Genomic DNA, 25,868 nt, shown 5'->3' with positions numbered 1-25,868 from the left:
AGGACATATGGAAATGTTTAAAACACTTTAAAAGTACATCTGCTAATGTCTTCATAGATAGCAGCTTGTTCTGTCTGTTCTCTGAAATGTGTCAATCATCACTGCGCTTCTCAAAACTGAGATGTTAAGAGTCTGTGGTGTCAAGAATGGGCTCATTGTGGGCTGCTGATAGCACAGACTCCTACTAATGTTCCACTGTACTTCTGAGCCATGCTAAGGATCCGAGCCTAATGGATCACAAAGAGCGTTTTAAAGCCACCTTTTCCCTGAATGCATTCAACTCTCAGGACCTTGTCAAAGAGCACCAGTGGTTGCCACAATGACATCGACCGAGTGCCCCTTCCTCGATGTAACCTTCAAATGGATTTGAAGGCTTCTGAAAACAGGAAGCAAACTGTTAAGGGAGTTCAATGGTGCACACCTGAGCTTTAAACAAAGTTAAACCTGAAATAATATTTGAGAAACGGGCCTTTCACAGTAGAGAATAAACCATTATTATATAGGAATTTCCAATTGGGATAAAATAACAGAGTTTAGAACAGTTGTTAGTCGTCAGAATGTAACAAATGCTTTACATTTACTATTTAATTCCTACAACTTTCGTATAAGTATCATTATCATTCCCATTTTATAGAAGAGGTCCTCAGAGATGTAAAGAGACATTCACCATTTAATAAGTGGCAAAATGATGATTCAAATCCACATCTAGCTGATTCCAGCTTGTAACCACTCTCTCCAAAGTCCCCAACTTAAGGCACCATAATATAGAGATCTATGGACTCAGCTAAAAAAAAATTTCAAAAAAAAAACAGTGCAAATCCTACATTTACTCATGGTGAAACTGCCAGATTTATTCAGTATTTTTCCTCAGCTTTTGAGACAGAATTAGAGAAAGAGATAGCTTAGGGTGAAAGAATTAAGTTCAAATCCCACCTCTGTCATTTACGCCCTGTGTGGCCTTGGGTAAGTTATTTAATTCTTCTGTGCTGCTGTGATTACACTCAATGAGGTAAATAATATCCCCATTTTTCAAAGGAACAAACTGATTAAATCCAACTATGCATGCAACTATATTCGAAGATTGTTGATCCCTTTATTTATAGCAACAAAAAAAGTGTGCTGCCAAATTTCACTGAGTCTCATTCTAGATCAAAAGGTTGAATAAATGAGACTTTGGGGACTACACTGACCTGAGCTTCTGTACAATTGTCTTGGAGGAATCACAAGACCAGACTAAATGCCTGTGGCTAAGTGGAGAGGTGTTTCTAAAGTGTAACAATATTTTCACTGTCTGCCCTCCTGGGAAGAGGGCCATCTGGGACAATATAAAAGGACTGGAGACATTTCATCAAAGTGGACATTCAAATGGCCAACAAGCACATAAAAAAATGCTGGACATCATGAGCCGTTAGAGAGAGGCAAATCAAAACCACAATGGGATACCACCTCACCACCATTAGAGTGGTAATGATCAAAAAGGAAAGGGGTAGTTGTTGGCAAGTATGTGGAGAAATTGGCACCCTCATCCATTGCTAAAGGGAATGCAGCAGCGGTAGAAAACAGTTTGGCAGTTCCTCAAAAGTTGAACATGGAACTATCATATGACCCAGCAATCCCAATCCTAGGCGTATACCCAGAAGAAGTGAAATCAAGAACTAGAAACCCATACACCAATGGTCACTGCAGCACCTCTCACAATAGCTGAAAGGTGGAAACAACCAAAATGTCCATCAACAGATGAATGGATAAACAAAATGTGGTATATAATACAATGGAATATTACTCAGCCATTAAAAAAAAAATGAAATCCTGACACATCCTACAACATGGATGAGCCTTGAAAACAATATGCTTAGTCAAATAAGTCAATCATAAAGGGAAAAATACTTTAAGAATTCACTTATATGAAATAAGCAAATATATAGAAATCAAAGATTATTAGTGGTTACTACAGGTGGGGAGGAGGAAGAGCGGAGTTCTTGCTTGTGATGACACTGAGTTTATGTTAATGGTGGTGGAACAATTAGATAGGGATATATGAGGTTATACAACATAAAGGGTGCAATCAATGTCACCGAATTGTACACACAGAAACTGCTGATGAATGTTTTATTGTGTATAATTTCACCACAATAAATAAACAAACAAAAGCTCAAGAGAGCCCAATTAAAGCGAATTATATTCCTTTCCTTCAGCCTAAGAACCCAGGTAAGCTCATGGGGTGTTTGGCTACTCCTGGCCCCGCTGACACAGTTCCAGAAAGAGGCAGAAAGCCCTTCTGGGGTTGGACAAAAGCTGTAAACTTCCTTGCAAGTTTTACTCCTCTTCCTTATTATCAACCTTCAGTAAAATCTCTGCTATGCTCTAGGATCTGCAAACATTTTCTGCAAACGGCCAGAGAGTAAATATTTTAGGCTTTGTGGGCCATGCTATATCTCTTGGGACCACTTAGCTGTCACTGTAGCACAAAAGCAGCCATAAATACATAAACGAATGAGCAGGGTTATGTTCCTGAAGCCTTGCTTTTCGTCAAGGCCTTCAGTGCAGCTTGGACTTCTTCCTTTAGTACCATCGGTTCTTGATCTCCTAAAATAGCTGAACATCAACCAATTCTTTTTGGTACAGTGACTTTGTATTCCTTCCATCTTCTTTTGATGCTTCCTGCATTGTTGAGTACTTTGCCCACGGAATCCTTCAATATTGCAACTCGAGGTTTCAATTTTTTTCTTTAGTTCTTTCAGCTTGAGAAACGCCAAGCGTGTTCTTCCCTTCTGATTTTCTAACTCCAGATTTTTGCACATTTATTATAATACTTAACTTTGTCTTCTTGAGCCATCCTTTTAAATCTTCTGTTCAGCCCTTTTACTCAACCAAGGACATTACACATGAAGAAAGTATAAGGTCATTTAAAAGACAGGAAAGAAAGAAAAGACCAAATGGATGCCAGAAGAGACTCTGAAAATTACTCTTAAACAAAAAGTAGCTAAAGCAAACGGAAAAAATTAAGTAAAAAAAGGGCATACTCTAAGGAACTCCCAAAAAGGGAAAAGGATAAACTACTTTTAATTATCACATTGTTGTTAGCAGTGTCAGGATAGGTATTCTAAGACTCTTCTCTGTGTATGGTGTGTATCACTGAAAACTAAAATTTTATACATACGAAGAAAGGAGAGACAGATTTTAGATCATGAATTTAACTAAAAACCCTGGAGCCCTGAAATTAAATTGGAAGTATCAATCTGAACGCAGAGTGTTATTTTATCTTTATTTCTGTCCACTGAAAAGTCCTAATAATGGCCAACCCAGTAGCAATATGCAATACAAGAGATGGTGATCTCTAAATACCATTTCCCACTAAAAGAAAAGCCAAAGTTTTTCAGAGAAATTGCTTAATTCCAAGTCTGGAGCAAGACATGTACAAGAGCAGACTGAACATCTTAGTTTGCATGCTATCTGGGATGGCATCAAAGACTACAAAAAGGGCTCTAGAGCCAACCTGAATAAGCTTCCACTGGATAAAATGTAACAGGGTGAACATCAATAAAAATAATAAGTTCAATGGATTGAAACACATCAAATATGTTTAAAATACAGTTCATGAGAATACTAAAAAAACTCATTGGCTGTCAGTTCTACTGTCCTATAGGGTTGCTATGAGTCGGACTGACTCGATGGCAACGGGTTTTTAACCTTTGGAGTAGGCTATGTGGAACCACTTCATTATTTTGAAAACTGGCCATTAAAAGAGAATCAAACATTTATCTTACATTTCCTATAGAAACTATACCCTCAGGTAACCAAATAGCTGATAAGGGCAAGTTTCTCTTAACAGAACTATTCTACCTAATAAAGCAAGAATGAATAACAATTAGAATATCACAAGTTTGCAATTCCCAATGAATTAGTGAATCTACTCAAGAAATCGAACACATGTATTGCGTTGGGCAAATCTGCTGCAAAAGATCTCCTTAAAGTATTAAAAAGCAAAAATGTCGTTTTGAGGAGTAAAGTGTGCCAAAACCCATTGTTGTCGAATAGCTTCTGACTCATAATGACCCTAAAGGACAGAGCAGAACTGCCCCACAGGGTTTCCAAGGAGTGCCTGGTGGATTCGAATTGCTAACCTTTTGGTTAGCAGCTGAGTTCTTAATCACTGTGCCACCAGGGCTCCGTGCCTGACCCAAGCCATGGTATTTTCAACCGCCTTATACGCATGTGAAAGCTGGATGACGAATAAGAAGACCAAAGAAGAATTAGCACCTTTGAATTATGGTATTGATGAAGAATACTGAATATACCATGGACTGCCAGAAGAACGAACGAACCTGTCTTGAAGTACAGCCAGAATGCTCCTCAGAAGCAAGGATGGCAAGAACTTCATCTCATGTACTTTGGACATGTTATCAGGAGGGACCATACCCTGGAGAAGGACATCACGCTTGGTAATGTAAAAGGTCATTGAAAGAGAAGACAACCCTCAATGAGACGGACTGACACAGTGACTGCAGCAATGGGCTCAAACATAGCAATGATTTAAAGGATGGTGCAGGACCAGGTAGTGTTTTGTTCTGCTGTACACAGGGTCACTATGAGTCAAATAACTCGACAGCACCTACCAACAACAATCAATGATCAAAGCCTGCTTAAAAAAAAAAAAAAAAAAATCACAAAAATAGAAACAACAAGACATTATGAACCTTCTGATATACCACCATCTATTTTTTTTTTTTATAAAATAGTCCTGGGGTGGGGGGGGGGACTTCATCTGATTAAGCTTCTAAATTTAACTACCAATTTGCAGGAAATAAAAAAGACAGAGGAACATGTTAACTACTACCCTGGGGATATGCTCAGCAAAATTCACACAGTGGGAAAACTTCAGGACAAACAGCCTGATTTCTTCAACAAAATAATTCCAAGAAAAAAATAGACAGGAAAAAGTACAGATTTTAAAAGACTTAATAAGAGCCAATGCAACAAATGGATTTTATTTGAATCCTGATTCAAACCAACTATTAAACAGAAATTTACACGAGACAAAGAGAAAAAAAAGTGAATGTTAACTGGCTATCTGATGTTTAGGAATTAGTTCTAGTAGATGTTTCAGAGCAGGAGCAGCCAAAAAATTGGAACTAGAAGATCTTCCAATCCCATCTAATTTTTTTTTTTTACTTCCTTGTCTTGCATAAACAAATACAAAAGGATTCAACATAAGAATGTTGTGAATTCAAATCTCACATCTGCTATTTTAAAACATTATCAGTGGACAAGATTCTTAACATCTTTGAACTTCACCAAAATGGGACGAGTCTGCAAGGCTTGCTGTGAGAATGACAGAACTGGCATTAAATCGTATTAAAAATAAAGCCTGCATACAATCCAGCAATCCCACTCCTTGGAATATATACTAGAGAAATAACAGCCTTTACACAAACAGATATATGCACACCCATGTTCACTGCAGCACTGTTTACAATAGCAAAAAGATGGAAGCAACCAAGGTGCCCGTCAACAGATGAATGGATAAATTATTCACATAATGGAATACTACGCATCGAAAAAGAACACTGATGAATCCATGAAACATTTCATAACATGGAGGAATCTGGAAAGCATTATATTGAGTGAAGTTAGTCAGCTGCAAAAGGACAAATATTGTATAAGACCACTGTTACAAGAATTTAAACAAAGAAGATATTCTTTGATGGCTACAGGGTGGGGGAGGGAGGGAAGGAGGGAGGGAGAGGGGTTTTCACTAATTAGATAGTAGGTAAGAACTATTTTAGGTGAAGGGAAAGACAACGCACAAAACAGGAGAGGTCAGCACAACTGTACTAAACCAAAAGCAAAGAAGTCTCCTGAATAAACTGAACGCTTCAAAGGCCAGTGTAGCCGGGGCGGGGGTTTGAGGACCATGGTTTTAGGGGACATCTAAGTCAACCGGCATAATAAAATCTATTAAGATAACATTCAACCCACCTGGAACAAAGGAGAATGAAGAACAAAGACACAAGGTAATTATGAACTCGAGACAGAAAGGGCCGCATAAACCAGAGACTACATCAACATGAGACCAGAGGAACTAGATGGTGCCCGGCTACAACTTGATGACTGCTCTGACCGGGAACACAACAGAGAACCTGAGAGAGCAGGAGAACAGTGGGATGCAGAGCCCAAATTCTCATAAAAAGTCCAGACTTAACAGTCTGACCAAGACTAGAAGGACCCTGGAGGTCATGGTCCCCAGACCTTCTGTTAGCCCAACACAGGAACCATTCCCAAAGCCAACTCTTCAGACAGGGATTAGATTGGGCAATGGGACAGAAAATGATACAGGCAAAGAGTGAGCTTCTTGGATCAAGTAGACACGAGACTATGTGATGGAAGGGTGGAGGGGTCAGAAGTTGGCCGAATGGACACAAAAACAGAGTGGAGGGAAGGAGGGTACTGTCTCATTAGGGGGAGAGCAGTTAGGAGTATACAGCAAGGTGTGTATAAATTTTTGTATGAGAGACTGACTTGATTTGTAAACTTTCACTTAAAGCACCATAAAAAGTAAAGCCTGTAACACTGTAAATGTTTGCACCAAAAACAACAACAACAACAACAACAAAACACCAAGCCCATTGCTGTCAAGTGATTACAACTCATAGTGACCCTAGAGGACAGAGTAGAACTGCCCCATAGGGTTTCCAAGAAGCACCTGGTGGATTCGAACTGCTGACCTTTTGGTTAGCAGGTGTAGCTCTTAACCACTACACCATCAGGGTTTCCATAGACGTTTGAACAATTGCTATGAAACGAGAGAACTGACGTTACACACAGTGACGAAACTGAAGGAACACTTAGGTTCTTTTACTCAACAGTGTTTATAAGATCCATCCATGTTGCTCCATATAATAGTCGCATTGCTTTACAGTGTACCTTATTATGGACAATTGGGCGGTTTCCAGTTTGGGGCTGTTATGTGTTTTTTGGTGACCGTATGTATGCATTTGTTTGATATATACCTAAGGAGTGTAACCAACAGATCATCAGTGATTATGTTCAGTTTCTGGAAGAGAGCTTGAGCTTCTGAGACGTTGATAATATCTTTCTTGACCTACATGGTTATGATAGATGTATGTTCACTTCTGAAAATTCACTGATTTGAACACTTTTAATCTGTGAACTGTTCTATAGGTACATATGTATAATAGGCTCCAATAAAACAAACTAAAACATAATAATGTGTGGCACACAGCAGATGTTTAAATAGCAGCTGCATGAAACTGTTAGGTCAAATTCTGACTAATCACAGTTTTCAGACTTTATCCTAAGTAATTAGTGGAAGTTAAGGTAGAAAACTGGTAAGTCTTTACTGGACAGCTTTTGGGACTAGATTTTAAGGCCCTGAAACTCAGAATGAAGAACTTAGATTTGTTTCTGTAGTAAGAGAAGCACTGAAACTATTAGAGCCAACAAACTTAAGCACTGTTAACTCATCTTATTTTTTACACTTCTGACTAGGAACACCCCCAATCTCACATTAAAAAAGATACACTCTTCCTCCTTACTAAGTGTGGTAAACAAAGCAGTGTCAAATGCAGTCAAATCCAAAGGCACACACTCCTGCTGGTATTTCAGTCTACCACAGAAACAGTGGTACGGGAAAAGAGAAAGGTCAAATAAGAGCTAAATAATTCCAAGGACTAAGCTTTTCCATTAGAAAGCAGAAGAGTTGCCTAAGCACAAAGACATACTCATAAAATGTTACGATTACAATCCAAATATACTACTTACCTAAAATATAGGGTATACAAAGAAAGCTTTCTTTCGAAAGAGTTTCATTCATTTAGTTTGTCATAGTAACATAACATTTCAGAAAGACACAGCAAAGGATTATAGAGCTTAATAATCCCAGAGTTCTGAGAGTTTGAGGATTTGAGTACCCTTGTTCACTGTTGGGAGTTAAGTGCTTCTCCAGGGCATCTGAAAACATGTACCAAAATCTGATCCTTTGACCTAGTTAGCAGTACTTCCACATCTAAGAATTAGTGCCTCAGAGACACGTATACAAATACATATAAAACAATGTTGACTGAAGCACAGCTCTAACAAACAACTGGATACAAACTAAATGTCCATCAATGGGTTACTAATTAAATCACAATACAACTACACTATGGAAAACCATGCAGTCAAGAATGACAGACCCACTGAAAATGGCAAAACACTAATTTTATGTTTAGTATGACACCACCTGGAGTCCTGGCAGCAGAGTGGTGAAGAGTGCTTAAAATATACTTTATGAGTTAAAAAAAAAAAAGAGAGTTTTAGTATATATGCCACAACTAAGATATGGCTCTCTTTCGCAGAGTTTTAAAGGAAACAGACCAAGCAATACAAAACTGCCTCTTCTTACTGCAATGATGCTGCTGTGACAAGCTGCATTTTAGGTATTTGTTTTCCAATTTACTAGTGAAGAGCTGGTAACTAGCAATGCAAAGATCTTTCAGGTTCAGGATTCAAAAACCTGGTCAGAACCGGAAGCACTAACTAAAAACCACCAACTGTTTGCCAATAAAACCTGGCCATAGTATTCTTGGAAGTCATTACGCACATCTCTACAGTGGAAATCCACACTATATAAAAACCAAAAAAAAAAAAAACCCCGTTGCCGTCAAGTTGATTCAGACTCATAGCGATCCTATAGGGCAGGACAGAACTGTCCCATAGAGTTTCCAAGGAGTGCCTGTGCATTTGAACTGCCACTGCTTTGGTTAGCAGATGTAGCTCTTAACCACTATACCACCAGGGTTTCCCCACTTTATATAGAACCAAAAAAAAAAAAGTTTCCCGAAAGCTGACAAAGAAAGGGAGGCAAGGGCTGAAGAATCACTGTTACCTGATTGTTTACTTCGTGCCAGGCATTTCACAGGTATGGAAACATGCTTAGACATATTTCCTTCTCATTCACTACAACTCCTGGGGAGCAGCTACTGACTTATGTAGAATTACACAATAACTTGAAAGGTGGGTCAAGAGACAATTTACACTTATCAAGGTCATGCTTCAGGTAAACAAGCCTCCTTAACAGCTGTAAACTGAAGAAAAAACTTTAGAAAAGGCCTTTAAACAACTAATACACCTCACAAAATTAAGGCTCTTGCACTCCTCATCACAAAATCTCACTAACTTCACCATTTATTAGAACCTCAAATTTGAATAACTTCTTTTCCAGCTGAGAGAGCAGATAGAACAAACAAGAGTAGGGTTAAGAGAAGCAATAAGGGCAAAGAGGGAAGTGGCAAAACACACACACACCAACCAAAGTCATAAATTAAACTATTAGAGTCATTCATTATGAGATATGCAGCTTACATAAAGGGATTTCTTGATAATACCGGGATATTAAAAACAAACAAATCTATGTCAGTAATATGTTGGTTTAAAACAGTTAACGGCCAATGTCCATTTCACAACAATTTACACTGAGGATAAAAATCAGTACTTGAAGGAGTAAGCTTCAGTAATCTGCAAGTTTGTCTTATTCCCCTAAAGTTCCAGGAAAAGGTATACAATACTCATAAACAATTTCATCATCTACCATATATGTTGTTCTTTTAAACTGAGGATCGACATTCTAGTGGAAACAGGTGGCACTATCAAGTATCATCCCTCTTATTCATGGTGGGATAAAAACAATGACTCAGAAAATGGCCACTTACTCACAAATAGGTTGCTAACAAAAAGTCCACAAAATCTTTAACCTCTTCTCTCTGCATAATCAGAGAAAATGATACTGGCATTCAAAACAAATTATAGTGCTCCTTCCAAGCCATCTGGTGATTCAAAATTTCAAATATACATCTTTCAACCAGCAAATCTTCAAAGAATCTATCCTACAAATATACTAGCAAATACATATTAAAAAAGACCTTAACAGTATTGTTAATAGCAAAAACAAAAAATGCCATCAATGAGGAATTAAACAAAATACAGTTAATCCATACAATGGTTTACTATCCAGGCTTTAAAGGAAAATAGAGAAGTCTTTCATGTACCGATAAGAATAAGTCCCAAGATATACCATTAAAAAAAAAAAAAAAGAAGAAGCAAGGTGCAGAAAAGTACTTATTGTACCATTCACATAAAAAAAGGCAGGAAATACTTATTTTCTATACACAAAGAATATCTTTGGAAGGACAGTTAAAAAAAATGGCTAACATCAGTTGCCTGTGGGTAGAGGAAGTGGGTAACTTAGGAAATTAGGTCAGTGGGCCATCTCTTTTAAAAATAAAATTAAATATCCCCTGAAGTCTTCTTAAACCCAAACAAGAGTTTAGCTTAACTAGTAGAAAATATTTGCCTTGAACGTTACGCTCTTTTAAGACAACAGCAACTCGGACAGATCAGACACGAACTTTAGGGGGCAGTGAGCTCATGTTCATGCGGGAGGAACAACTCAGAAAAGGAGAGTGAGAATGGCTGCACATCTCAAAGAATGTAATCAGTGTCACTGAATTGTACATATAGGAACTGCTGAATTGGTGTATGTTTTGCTGTACATATTCTTATTAATAAAATTTAAAAAATTAAATGTAACCACAAGTCCTACACATACACACACAAAAAAAGGAAAAGAAATGTTCTCATACAAGCCCTCTCATTTCTACATTTAGCTCAAATAACTAGCACTGTATTTCATTTACAAGCTAGTTACCCTATGTACTAACTACAGTTAACAGGGTAGAAGGAAGAGAATTAGCATTTTTAATGCCTGTGACAGGAACAGAAACCCTTGTGGCGTAGTGGTTAAGTGCTACGGCTGCTAACCAAGAGGTCCGCAGTTCAAGTCCACCAGGCGCTCCTTGGAAACTCCATGGGGCCGTTCTGCTCTGTCCTACACGGTCGCCATGAGTCGGAATCAACTCAAAGGCACTGGGTTTGGTTTTTTTTTTTTTGGTGACAGGAACTGTGTTAGGTACTATAATTTCCTTTAACCATGTTAAGATTTTATGGTAAATTTTATTCTTTTATCCTCATTTTGCAGATGAGAAAAATGAGGTTGAGAAAAGTTAGCCGGGGTCACACAGCTAAGAAGTTACAGTAATTTCACATACATACATACATATAGCTGACTTAAAACTGGGAAGAAAGACCACTAAAACTATACTATTTAACTTTCATAAAGATCAAATGAAATGCTCCAGAAGTCAAACCTAAGCTTGAAATCAATTAAAATAGACTAGAGAGAGAAGGGAGGGGAAGGGGTCCAAAAGGATCTGAATAGGCATTTCCCCCAAAGATATACAAACGGCCAGTAAGCATGTGAAAAGATGTTCATCATCACTGGTTATTAAGGAAATGCAATGAGATACCACTTTGCAACCACTAGGATGACTAAAAAACGGATAACAAGTGTTACCAAGAACGTGGAAAAACTGAACTCTGATACACAGTGGGAATGTAAAATGGTGCAGCCACTTTAGAAAAGAGTTTGGCAGTTCCACAAAGTGTTAAAACATCTGACCCAGCAATTCCACATTTAGGAATATATCCAAGAGAATTGAAAACATACTTGTATCCACAGCAGCATTTATCTGTAATAGCCAAAAAGTAAAAACAATCCCTTATGTCCATCAACTGTTGAATGAACTCAACGTAGCATACTCATACAATGGAATACTGCTGACCACAAAAAAAGAACTGACACATGCTACAACATAAATGAACCTTAAAAACATTATGCTAAGTAAGGGAAGTCAGATGCAAAAGGTCACTTATTGTCAAATTCCATTATAGGAAATGTCCTGAATAGGTCAATCCATAGAGATACATAGTAGATTAGTCATCGCCAGGGGTTAGGGGAGGAATTAAAGACTGCCAATGGATACCGGCATTTCTTTTTGGGGTGATGAAAATGTTATGGAATTAGACTGCAGTGACGGCTGCACAATTTTGCAAATAGACTAAAATGCTGAATTACATACATTTTACAAGAATTAACTTTTGTGATTTGTATCTCAATTTTTTAAATAAAATTTAAAAACGGGAACTAGGCCATAATTTCCATAGAAAAATAAAAATCTGCGAATGCTAAAAAAAAAAAAAGACTGAGGTAAGATACCTCTTACATATTAAGCTGAAGTGAAAGCGTCTGAAATAAAGGGCAAAAGTTAGTTACCTTTCATGCAAAATACCCACATAAATTTCCAGCTTTTTTCCCACTGCACACTCATTACCTTTAATGGTATTTGTTTTCTGACAAATTTACTTACATGCTGTATTTCCTGCTGGCTGGCTCGGTAGTTTTTCTTGGTTAAATTGTCCACCAGGTAGCTGATTTGAGACAAGGCCAGCGAGAGCGAGTCAAGATTCATTGCTGGTTGGGGCGGAAGCAGGCGGCCGAGCCCGGCGCAAAATCACCATTATTCCCCTTTAGTCACCTCAGAGGCAGGTTAATGCTTTCTTTGTAATTAGCCTATATCTGGTGTCTGCACAATGTGTTCAGTTCTTCTTAACCAGGGGTCTTACTCTGTTCTGAAACATGGCACCTGTTTAAAAAAAAAAAAAATCCAGAACTTCAGGTTAGTCATTTTTAAGTACAGGAAAAAAAGCTTTAAAAATTTTTTCTTCTCTCCATCGTAGTACATAAAACATCACCTAAGGACTGAAAACAAAAACCTTCAGATAGCTCAACAGCAACTGACAAATGTCACCAAGTTTCAAAATAAGACAGGGCAAGTGTAAGAAAATAACCCTTCCCAAAAGATTTTATTTTAACAAGGCAATCTATAATATTTGAGATTTCTATTTTACTCTTTGGAAACAGCAGGAAAGTACTGTACTTACAGTTAAAATTAGGGTTTGTGGAAAGAAATACTCATTCCACATTTAAAGTGCCTCTTTCCACACTGTCGACAATCTATGTACAATAATCCATTTATTCACTTTACTCCTTATATATTGCTTCAGAATCTGATAGCTTGGTCTTAAAGTTATACATTAGGATGCATGTTTTACGTATCTGAATGGCTGACTGAAAGGCGGATAATAATTCAAAAATACTAAAATAACAAGCAGCCATCTAAGATGCATCAATTGGTCTCAACCCACATGGATCAAAGGAGAATGAAGAACACCAAGGTCACACGATAACTAAGAGCCCAAGAGACAGAAAGGGCCACATGAACCAGAAACCTACATCATCCTGAGACCAGAAGAACTAGATGGTGCCCGGCCACAACCCATGACTGCCCTGACAGGGAACACAACAGAGAACCCCTGAGGGAGCAGGAGATCAGTGGGATGCAGACCCCAAATTCTCACAAAAAGACCATACTTAATGGTCTGACTGAGACTAGAGGAATCCCGGCGGTCATGGTCCCCAAACCTTCTGTTGGCCCAGGACAGGAACCATTCCCGAAGACAACTCATCAGACATGAAAGGGACTGGACAGTGGGTAGGAGAGAGATGCTGATGAAGAGTGAGCTAATTATATCAGGTGGACACTTGAGACTGTGTTGGCCTCTCCTGTCTGGAGGGGGGATGGGAGGATAGAGAGAGTTAGAAGCTGGCAAAATTTTCATGAAAGGAGAGACTGGAAGGGCTAACTCATTAGGGGGAGAGCAATTGGGAGTACGGAGTAAGGTGCATATAAACTTATATGTGACAGACTGACTTGATTTGTAAACGTTCACTTGAAGCTCAATAGAAGTTAATAAAAACTAAAATATCAGTTGTATTTTTGGAATTCAGAATTCCTTGGAAGATCATTCAACACCTGTTTGGAAAGTCCTCATGTGCTGAATTTGTGCTACTTCAACAGGCCTCCTTACCTTTATTATTAAAAACATACATATGCATCCCTCTCTCAAAACCCCAGAGGATCTGTCATGCCTTGTGTTGCCACTGGGATCACAAGAGTGGAATTGTAAAGGAACAAGTAAGATAACCATGACAATCCTGCAATAAAAAGGCTAAAGTCCGTCCAAGCAATTACTCTACTACAGTTATTTTCTAACACTTCTCAATTTAACCATGATGTGTTACAGTTCAAACAGAAGGTCAATGACATATAGCGTTCAAAAAAAAACTCTTATCAATGATGTGGCTGTAATAACAACTGCGGAAAAAAAAGATTTCTATAGGGTGCTCTCAGTATTTTCCCTAATAGTAAGATACTGGGAACAATCTAGATATCCATCAATATATGGACTGTCTACATACATGAACAAAACCCCAACCGGCATGCTAAACAGACATTTAAAAGTGGAATTTTGGCATAAAAATCTACTGTATGCTGCAGAGTAAAAAAGATTATAAAACAGCATATAGAAAAACTAGGTACTATTTATATAACCCCCACGTGTCTGTCAGTTTCTCGTACTGTGGGGGCTTGTGCGTTGCTGTGATGCAGGAAGCTACGCCACCGGTATTCAGATACCAGCAGGGTCACCCATGGAGGACAGGTTTCAGCTGAGCTTCCAGACTAAGACAGACGAGGAAGAAGGAAGGACCCAGCAGTCTAATTCTGAAAAGTGTTAGCCAGTGAAAACCTTATGAATAGCAGTGGAACACTGTCTGCTATAGTGCTGGAAGATGAGCCCCCCAGGTTGGAAGGCACTCAAAAGATGACTGGGGAAGAGCTGCCTCCTCAAAGTAGAGTCAACCTTAATGACGTGGACGGAGTAAAGCTTTCGGGACCTTCACTTGCTGATGTGGCATGACTCAAAATGAGAAGAAACAGCTAGAGACATCCATTAATAATCCGAACCTGGAACGTACGAAGTATGAAGCTAGGAAAATTGGAAATCGTCAAAAATGAAATGGAACGCATAAACATCGGTATCCTAGGCATTAGCGAGGTGAAATGGACTGGTATTGGCCATTTTCAATTGGACAATCATATAGTCTACTATGCTGGGAATGACAACTTGAAGAGGAATGGTGTTGCATTCATCGTCAGAAAGAACGTTTCAAAATCTATCCTGAAGTACACTGTCAGTGATAGGATAATATCCACACGACTACAAGGAAGACCAGTTAATACGACTATTATTCAAATTTACCCACCAACCACTAGGGCCAAAGATGAAGAAATAGAAGATTTTTATCAGCTGCTACAGTCAGTCTGAAATTGACTGAACATGCAATCAAGATGCATTGATAATTACTGGCGATAGGAATGCAAAGTTGGAAAAAAAGAAGATCAGTAGTTGGAAAATATGGCCTTGGTGATAGAAACAATGCCAGAGATCAAATGATAGAATTCTGAAAGACCAACAACTTCTTCATTGCAAATACCTTCTTTCACCAACATAAATGGCGACTGTACACATGGACCTCACCAGATGGAACACACAGAAATCAAATTGACTACATCTGTGGAAAGAGACGATGGAAAAGCTCAATATCATCAGTCAAAAGAAGGCCAGGGGCCAACTGTGGAACAGACCATCAATTGTTCATACGCAAGTTCAAGCTGAAACTGAAGAAAATCAGAGCAAGTCCATGAGAGCCAAAATATGACCTTGAGTATATCCCACCTGAATTTAGAGACCATCTGAAGAATAGATTTGATGCACTGAACACCAGTGACCAAAGACCAGACAAGCTGTGGAATGACATCAAGGACATCATCCACGAAAAAAGCAAGAGGTCACTGAAAAGACAGGAAAGAAAGAAAAGACCAAGATGGATGTCAGAGGAGACTCTGAAACTTGTTCTTGAGCATCGAGCAGCTAAAGCAAAAGAAGAATTGATAAAGTACAAGAACTGAACAGAAGATTTCAAAGGGCCTCTCGAGAAGACAAAGTATTCTAATGACATGTGCAAAGAGCTGGAGATGGAAAACCAAAAGGGAAGAACACGCTCGGCATTTCTCAAGCTGAAAGAACTGAAGAAAAAATTCAAGCCTCGAGTTGCAATAGTGAAGGATTCTATGGGGAAAATATTAAATGACACAGGAAGCATCAAAAGAAGATGGAAGGAATACACAGAGTCATTATACCAAAAAGAATTAGTTGATATTCAACCATTTCAAGACGTGGCATATGATCAGGAACCGATGGTACTGAAGGAAGAAGTCCAAGCTGCTCTGAAGGCATTGGCAAAAAACAAAGCTCCAGGAATTGATGGAATATCAACTGAGATGTTTCAACAAACAGATGCAGTGCTGGAGGTGCTCACTTGTCTATGCCAAGAAACATGGAAGATAGCTTCCTAGCCAACTGATTGGAGGAGATCCATATTTATGCCTATTCCCAAGGAAAGTGATCCAACTGAATGTGGAAATTACAGAACAATATCATTAATATCACACGCAAGCAAAATTTTGCTGAAGATCATTCAAAAACGGCTGCAGCAGTATATTGACAGGGAACTGCCAGAAATTCAGGCCGGTTTCAGAAGAGGACGTGGAACCAGGGATATCATTGCTGGTGTCAGATGGATCCTGGCTGAAAGCAGAGAATACCAGAAGGATGTTTACCTGTGTTTTATTGACTGTGCAAAGGCATTTGACTGTGTGGATCATAACAAACTATGGATAACACTGCAAAGAATGGGAATTCCAGAACACTTAATTGTGCTCATGAGGAACCTTTACATGGATCAAGAGGCAGTTGTTCGGACCGAACAAAGGGATACTGATTGGTTTAAAGTCAGGAAAGGTGTGTGTCAGGCTTGTATTCTTTCACCACACCTATTTAATCTGTATGCTGAACAAATAATCTGAGAAGCTGGACTATATGAAGAAGAACGGGGCATCAGGATTGGAGGAAAACTCATTAATAACCTGCGTTATGCAGATGACACAACCTTGCTTGCTGAAAGTGAAGAGGACTTGAAGCACTTACTAATGAAGATCAAAGACCACAGCCTTCACTACGGATTACGCCTCAACATAGAGAAAACAAAAATCCTCACAACTGGACCAATGAGCAACATCATGATAAACGGAGAAAAGATTGAAGTTGTCAAGGATTTCATTTTACTTGGATCCACAATCAACAGCCATGGAAGCAGCAGTCAAGAAATCAAAAGACGCGTTGCAGTGGACAAATCTGCTGCAAAGGACCTCTTCAAAGTGTCGAAGAGCAAAGATGTCACCCTGAAGACTAAGGTGCACCTGACCCAAGCCCTGGTATTTTCAATCGCATCATATGCATGTGAAAGCTGGACAATGAACAAGGATGACCAAAGAAGAGCTGACGCCTTTGAATTGTGGTGTTGGGGAAGAATATTGAATATACCACGGACTACCAAAAGAACGAACAAATCTGTCTTGGAAGAAGTGGGGCCAGAATGCTCCTTAGAGGCAAGGATGGCGAGACTGCGTCTTACATACTTTGGACATGTTGTCAGGAGGGATGAGTCCCTGGAGAAGGACATCATGCTTGGCAGAGTACAGGGTCAGCAGAAAAGAGGAAGACCCTCAACAAGGTGGATTGACGCAGCAGCTGCAACAATGAGCTCAAGCATAACAACAATTGTAAGGATGGCACAGGACTGGGCAATGTTTCGTTCTGTTGTGCGTAGCGTCGCCGTGAGCCGACTCGACGGCACCTAACAACAACAACAATTTATATAAAATTGTTTAATATTTTATCAGAAAAACATTACACAGTATTACAAATTTGCTTATTGTACATCCATTCCATGGAATACCAAGCAGCTGTCATTTACATTTGTCTTGTCAAGTGTTAACATAAAAGAATACATATAAACTGTTTTCTATACACTGTTGGGTAAAGCAAATAAATGATACTGAGTGAAAAGTTGCAAAACTTTGAATTGCATGATCCTATTTCTATTAAAAAACAGACTAATAAATACTTCTGTTTGTAAGTGCACAGAAAATAAGGTCTCAGTTTATAGTAGCTACACAGAGACAAGATTTTCACTTAAAATTCCACTTAAAAGGCCCTGGATAAGTAAGCTACTATTGAAAAGCACAGTGGTTAACAGCTCAGGCTGCTTATCAAAAGGTTGGCCATCGAATTCACGCTAGAAACCCTACGGGGCAGTTCTCTTCTGTCCTATAGGGTCACTATGAGTCAGAATTGACTCGATGGCAATGGGTTTGGTTTGGTTTTACTGAAGAAGAAGAAAGTAGGAGGCCTCACACTACCACTACCTGATCTCAGAACCTACTATACATCTACAGTAGTCAAATCAGCCCGGCACTGGTACAACGACAGACACACGGGCCAACAGAACAGAATGGAAAACCCAGATGTAAATTCATCTACCTACAAAGGCCCAAAGCCTACTAAATGGGGAAGACAGTCTTTTTAACAAATGGTGCTGGTAAAACCAGATATCCATCTGTAAAAAAATGAAACAGGACCCATACCTAACACCGTACACAAAATCTAATTCAAAATGGATCAAAGACCTAAATATAAAACCAAAAATGATAAAGATCATAGAAAAAAAAATAGGGTCAATGCCAGAGGCCCTAATATACTGCATAAATAGGATACAAACCATAACTAATAATAAACAAACACCAGAAGATAAGCTCGATAACTGGAATCTTAACAATTTTAATCAAAAATTAAACACTTATGCTCATCAAAAGGTGTCACCAAAAGAGTAAAAAGAGAACCTACAGACTGGGAAAAAAGAAATTGGCTATGATAAATCAGACAAGGTCTAATCTCTAAAATCTACAGGAAAATCCAACACCTCTACAACAAAATGACAATCCAATTAAAAAAAAGGGGGGGGGGCAAAGAATATGAGCAGACACTTCACCAAAGACGACATTCACATGGCAAACACACACATGAGGAAATGCTCATGATCACTACCCATTACAGAAATGCAAATCAAAACTACTATGAGATACCATCTCACCCCACATTACTGGCAATTAAAAACAGAAAATAAGAAACACTGGAGAGGCTTCTGGGATATTGGAACTTTTACGCACAGCTGGTGGGTACAACCATTTTGGAAAACCATGTGGTGCTTCATTAAAAAGCTAGAAATAGAAATACCATATGATCCAGCAATTCCACTCATGAGACTACTATTGTAAAAACTCATGAAAAGGTTTACATACAGAAACAATCTTTGATGGTTGGTTGCAAGGGAGGGGGAGGAAAAACACTAACTAGGCAATAATTAAGCATTAACTTTGGTGAAGGGTAAGACAGCACACAATACTGGAGAAGTCAGCACCACCCAATCAAGGCAAGGTCATGGAACCGCCACAAAAAAAACAAACCGAACCCATTGCTCTTTAGTTGATTTTGACTCATAGTAACCCTACTGGACAGAGTATAACTGCCCCACAGGGTTTCCAACAAGCACCTGGTAGATTCAAACTGCTGACCTTTCAGTTAGTAGCTGTAGCTCTTAACCACTATGCCACCAGAAGCTCCATAGACACATCCAAACTCCCGGAAGGATCAAATTACTGGGCTGAGGACTGGGGACCATGGTGTGTAGGGACATCTAGCTCAACTGGCATAACACAGTTTATAAAGAAAATGTTTTACCTCCTACTTTGGTGAGTAGCGTCTGGGGTCTTAAAAGCCTGTGAGCAGCCATCTAAGATACTCGACGGGTCCCACCTCGTCTGGTGCAAAGGAGAATGAAGAAAACCAAAGAGACAAGGGAAAGTTTAGTCCAAAGGACTAACGGACACAATTATCACCAGACTGAGTCCAGCACAACTAGATGGTACCCAGCTACCACCACTGACTGCTCTGACAGGGATCACAACAGAGGGTTCTGGACAGAGCTAGAGAAAAATGTAAAACAAAATTCAAACTCACAGAAAGACCAGACTTACCGATCTAACAGGGACTGGAGAAACCCCGAGACTATGGCCCCCAGACACCCTTTTACCTTAGTAATGAAGTCACTCCTGAGGTTTAGCCTTCATCCAAAGATTAGACAGGTCCATAAAACAAACAAAAATACCCACAGCTCAACCATGTATGCGGAACTAAATGGGCACATAAGCTCAGGGGCAATGACAAGAAGGCAGGAGGGGACAGGAAACCTGGACGAATGGAAATAGGGAACCCAAGAGAAGTGGAGAGTGCTGACATGTCATAGAGTTGGCAACCAATGTCACAAAACAATATGTGTAATTAATTAATGAGCAACTAATGTCCTCTGTAAACCTTCATCTAAAGCACAACAAAAAATGTTCTATGGAATAATAACTCAAAAAAGATTCCATTTAAAAAGGAATCTTTCTAGAATTCTAACTGGAAAACACTTCCAAACCTGTAACGTATGAAAATGCTATTCATTGCAGCAATATTTGTCACTGCAAAAGAATGGCCATGAGTAGGGGACTGGTGAATAAATACCCTGGACAGTATGTGCATATGTGAATATATATAGTAGGCTACCTTTTAGGCTTTTTGTGTATATGCTTTTTGTTTGTACATCCGCACATATACCTACAAACACACCTGCTTTTTTTGCAAGTATACACAGAAAAAATAAACTAATGAAAAATGGTTACCTATAAGAGAGTAGGAAATTCTGGAGGTGTACTGGTTAAGTCCCGTGGCTGCTAACCAAGGGCTGGCAGTTCAAATCCACCAGGCGCTCTTTGGAAACTCTATAGGGCAGTTCTACCCTATCCTATAGGGTTTGCTATGAGTTGGACTTGACTCGACGGCAACGGGTTGGGTTTGGTTTGGTTTGTAACAGAGTAAAAGAGAAGGAGGCAGAAGGAACAGAAACAGGAACAGAAATTCATATTATACCTTTTATATGATTTTAATCTTTGAATCATGTATATATTTTACGTTAGAAAATTTTAAATTAGATCAAACAAGGAAAAAAGACTAAAGCTGAACACAAACAAATGAACCTGGATATCAAACTGACAACATAAAAAATTATTTCAAGTAACTTCTGAACACATTACTTTGGATATCCTTAGTGGGATGTATTTTTAAGTACAAAGAACTCAAAGAATTTTAAGTTTGACTCAGTAGGTTTACTGTTAGCTGTATTTTCTTGTAATTTTTAAACTATTTTTAATATATTGTTGGATAAAGCAAAAAAAAGTATTAGTAGGAATCTAGATTTCCAGTACAGAGAAATGTGGTAAGCAAAAAAAACGTAAAAAAAAAAAAAAAAAAACACCTAATTTGGTCTAATGAAATAGCCTAGAAACAGTGACAACAAGCTCATCTAGATCCTGGATCTTTCTAAATACTAGAAAGAACTAAGGTTCCTTGGAGAAATGATTGATCCCAGGGGTTTGGTGCAATGAAAATACAAAGAAATCTGGTCATCCTGTGATAATACACAAGGAAACACTCAAAATCAAAGGAGGATATGTCAAAAGGTCACAAAAGCCAGTGAAAGGAACTCTCAATGTTTATTTTTTGTCAATTTGAGCACCAAAAAGCAACTTATGACCACTGTTTCTATTATCGGCCTAAACCACAGCATCATTTAAGAATATGTGAGGGGGGCAAAATGTGAGAATAATTTGGTTACGTTACTATTACCAATTGGTATAGTCTACATTCTTAATTAATCACGAATATATCATTTGAATGCATGCCTCTGATCAAGTTTACTATTTGCAGCCACCAGTACATTTCTATATTCAAAACTCTTCACACATATCCAGATGAAAAAACAATTCCAAACAGTTAAACATTCTAACATAAATAAAAGATTTAAATGATAATGTGTTATTTAATTTGCAATTTCAGTAAGACACTACAGGTAGAAGTTCTAATAACTTATAATGTAAAAAAAAAAGAGACTATAACTATAACACAATGAATCCCTGGGTCCATGGTTACATTTTAAAAAAGAGAAAGAAGAAAAGCTCCTTAGGGAAAAGCTAATGTAGAAATTATTTGAAAAGAAAACTACTATTTTCTAACACCCCTAACCCACCATGTAAAAACGGATTCAACCAAGAATAACCAACAGTGGAAAACATGCTCAGGTGAAAGGTTGTTGGAAAATCTGCATAAAGCCAAAGTATTACCCAACAGATTACCTACTTATTGCAAAGGGGAAAACGTTCCTTTTACAAAAAGATCTGGCAGTCACTACCTTTAACCAAGAGATCACGGTTATCACTAATAGGACAACCTAACATATATGCCTACTGAAGCAATTATGAAATACGTATCTCTTACAAAGTATTCTGGCCAAAAATCTTGAACTTGAACCTAAACATACTTCCACACTTTATCAATTTACAGAAAATATGGGGTTCAAGGAACAAATTTAAATACACACGAGGAACCTATCATACTAATCAAAGTGTTGGACCAATATACAAAGACCACTGCCCTGAGCTCATCGAAATGTGAGCATGAAGGAAAAAAAGTGGGAGGTCTGTTCTAGATTGCAAAATTTCAAAGAAAAAGTAATTTGTGAACCCTAATCAAAGACATTCTTGAGGTAACTGATTTAAGTTCGAAAATTGTTTGGATATTACACATTACAGAAGTATTTCATTTTCTTGGGTATATTACTGTTATACAAAAAAGCTTTATTTTTTTAAGAGATGCATGCTGAAACATTTGGGACCAAACAGTTCAGCAAAATACTACTAGAAAAAATACGGCAAAATGTTAGTTGTTGACCAGAAGAACTAGGTGGTGCCCGGCTACAACCGCTGACTGCCCTGACAGGGAACACAACAGAGAACCCCTGAGGGAGCAGGAGAGCACGGGGATGCAGACCCCAAATTCTCATAAAAAGACCAGACTTAACGGTCTGACTGAGACTGGAAGGACCCCGGTGGTCATGGCCCCCAGACCTTCTGTTGGCCCAGGAGAGGAACTATTCCCGAAGCCAACTCTTCAGACATGATTGGACTGGATAACGGGTTGGAGACGGATGCTGGTGAGGAGTGAACTTCTTGGATCAGGTGGACACTTGAGGCTATGCTGGCATCTCCTGCCTGGAGGGGAGATGAGAGGGTGGAGGGGGTTAGAAGCTGGCAGAATGGACACGAGAAGAGAGAGTGGGGAGAGCGGGCTGTCTCATTAGGCGGAGAGTAACTGGGAGCATGTAGCAAGGTGTATATGGGTTTTTATGTGAGAGACTGACTTGGTTTGTAAACTTTCACTTAAAGCGCAATAAAAATTATTTTAAAAAGCTTAAAATAAGTAGCAATTTAAAAAATACTCCAATATTTAAAACCACAGGCGGCCTACTACAAATAACACTATCTAGATGACCTTCAACAAATGACAAAACTTATTTGTTTTGACTTGTGAAACTCGGCCTCAGATAGGTGGTCGCTTTCCCAAACGGGTATTCTTGAATGGTTAAGAAAGTCTCTGGATGGTGTAAATGACTAGCCTGCTCTTGTGAAAAGTTGGAGGTTCTAAGTCCATCTAGAATTGCCTCGGGGCGGGGGAAAAAAGCTGGCAATCTACTTACAAAATATCAGCCACTGAAATCCCTGTGAAGCACGGCTGAGCTGATATGTATGGGTTCCCCAGGAGTAACTGACTGGAGTACAGCTGGTAAAATGGGTAAGAGGTACAGCAGAGATAATGATCTGCTAAGCCCTCAAGGCAGAGAGACTCCAGAGGGTAGCCTAAACCAGTCTGCCCTCTGATAACATCCCCTCAGGAGAACAGAAGGAGGCATCCACTACAAGCACAGCCAAAGAGATGCTTTATCACCTGACATCTGCTTGAGCAGCTGGCTAAAAAGTAAGCCGCTGTCCATCTAGCAGGGAGCATGGCCAGGCCCATCAAGATGTGACTGGCTGGTCCAGAGTAAGAAGATGGGCAAGCTGAATGGAAGAGTTGCTCCTGATAGGGGCAACTAAGACCCTAATTGCTTGAACCAATGTCACAAACAATATGTGTATTAATTGTTTAATTAGAAACTGATTTGCACTGTAAACCTTCACCTAAAGCATAAAAAAAAAGATCCTAATTGCTTGTCTTCTGTTTTAGTAAGCATCCAAGACAGCTGAATGCATACAAATTCTGCAAATTAAAGTTTCACTATTTTCAATTATTTTAAAAGCTGAACTCAAAATACATTTGCATTATCAAAAAAAATCAGTATTACATTGTTAAAAGAGCCTTTACCCTTTAAATATTTCAATTAAAAAAACTGGCTATTAAAAATTGTTTTAAATAATCACATACTCATTTATGCAAACATTTCTCTTTGATGACTGTCAAAAATGTAAAGAGATCATTATTAAAGTCTTCATCAGAACTGTATGTTACCTTTCGAGCATAAAATCTAACATAAAGCTGATTAAAGAAACAAGTTCATTACATTTTGAAGAAAAATTTTAAATTGGAAAAATTCACTATGATCTAATTCCTTATACTGTCAGAATTATTATAATGCCCCAACAGTGATCCCCTCAAAATCTCTTCCAGTTTACTCATCTGTCAGTTTGTCTCATGCTGTGGTGGCTTACATGTTGCTATGATACTGGAAGCTATGCCACCAGTATTTCAAATACCAGCAGGGTCACCCATAGCCAACAGGTTTCAGCGGAGCTTCCAGACTAAGACTAGGAATAATGCTTGGTGACCTACTTTTAAAAATTAGCCAATGAAAACCCAGAGAAGAATATTGCCTGATATAGTCCTGGAAGATGAGCCTCCCAGGTGGGAAGGCACTTAAAATACACAGTGGCTGCAATAATGAACTCGAGCATACTAATGATCCTGAAGATGAAGCAGGGCCAGGCAATGTTTCATTCTGTGGTATATGGGTCACCATGAGTCGGAGCTGACTAGACAGCAATTAACAATAATAACGATACAAGTATCACCTGCTAAAAGTGCCCCTCCTATTAATTCACATACTTTGGACATGTTATCAGGAGGAATCAGTTCCTGGAGAAGGACATCGTGCTTGGTAAAGCGGAGGGTCAGCAAAAACAAGGCAGACCCTCAAGGAGATGGACTGACACAGTGGCTGCAACAACAGGCTCAAGCACAACCACAATTGTGAGGATGGCATAGGATGGGGCAGTGTTTCATTCTGTTGTACACAGGGTCACTACTGAGTTGGAAGCAAGTGGACAGCACCCAACAACTACAACACAGCACTGATGCTAACAATCTTCTTAGTATCACCTATCTAGCTTGTGCTAGGTTTAAATATACTTTAAGAAGCCAAATAGGTCAGACCCCAAACTATCAAGTTGATCATATCCCAACTTCCAATTTTGAAACACATATAATTTCACATGTGTTGTGATTTGTTGCTGGAGGAATTAAATGTGTCACATGTGACTCCACTGTGAGCAGACTCTTAGAAGCCTGTGCTTCGTTTCCTCCGGTCTTGGTCCCAGGTACGTTTTCCTTTCGCTGATTTTGCTTTGCATCCTTTTGCTATAACAGGCATTCCCCGGGTTACAAACAAAATCGAGATCAGTTCCTAAGTTTGTCTTTAAGTTGAATTTGTAAGTAAGTTGGAGCAGGCACATACAGTTCTTATTTAGCGTTGGTCAGTCAAATCTCTGGTCTTATTATATAGTATATATAAGGAGCTCTGGTGGTACAGTGGTTAGAGCAACTGACTGCCAATGGAAAGGTTGTCAGTTTGAAACCACCGGCCACTCTGTGGGAGAAAGATGTGGCAGTCTGCTTCTATAGAGATTTACAGCCTTGCAAACCCTATGGGGTCGCTATGAGTCAGCAGTAGGTTTGGTTTTCTTGGGTACCTTTCCATAGGGTCGCTATGAGTCAGAATCAACTTGACACCAATGGCCTTCCGTTTGGCTTCTACGCACATAAAACACTTAAGAAACACTTCCAAACCATGCAAGGTTTTCATTCATGGGCATCAGAAAGTAGTGTGTGTGCGCGGTATTACGAACCACTGTATGACACTTATTATGGCAGTCCATTCTGAAGTATGAGCTGTCAGAAGGACA

General features: G+C 38.9%; 1 protein-coding gene across 10 annotated transcripts in view; it reads right to left on the bottom strand.

The window, feature by feature from the left end:
* Nucleotides 1-25,868, bottom strand: part of CNOT1 (CCR4-NOT transcription complex subunit 1) — a 119,911-nt gene that overhangs the window by 81,028 nt on the left and 13,015 nt on the right. For 8 of the 10 annotated variants that reach the window (XM_023556517.2, XM_003417028.4, XM_023556518.2 and 5 more), the window contains exon 2: nt 12,264-12,539. In XM_023556517.2, coding sequence (XP_023412285.1) covers nt 12,264-12,365 — 102 coding nt within the window. In that variant the 5' untranslated portion in view covers nt 12,366-12,539. Of the gene's footprint in view, nt 1-12,263; nt 12,540-19,497; nt 19,584-22,760; nt 22,905-25,868 lie in introns of those variants that run through there. The other 2 variants (XM_064273955.1, XM_064273956.1) reach the window with 2 other exon arrangements.

The sequence above is a fragment of the Loxodonta africana genome, chromosome 21, assembly GCF_030014295.1.
Source record: "Loxodonta africana isolate mLoxAfr1 chromosome 21, mLoxAfr1.hap2, whole genome shotgun sequence".
NCBI lineage: Eukaryota > Metazoa > Chordata > Mammalia > Proboscidea > Elephantidae > Loxodonta > Loxodonta africana.
This window is presented reverse-complemented; position numbering and strand designations above follow the sequence as displayed.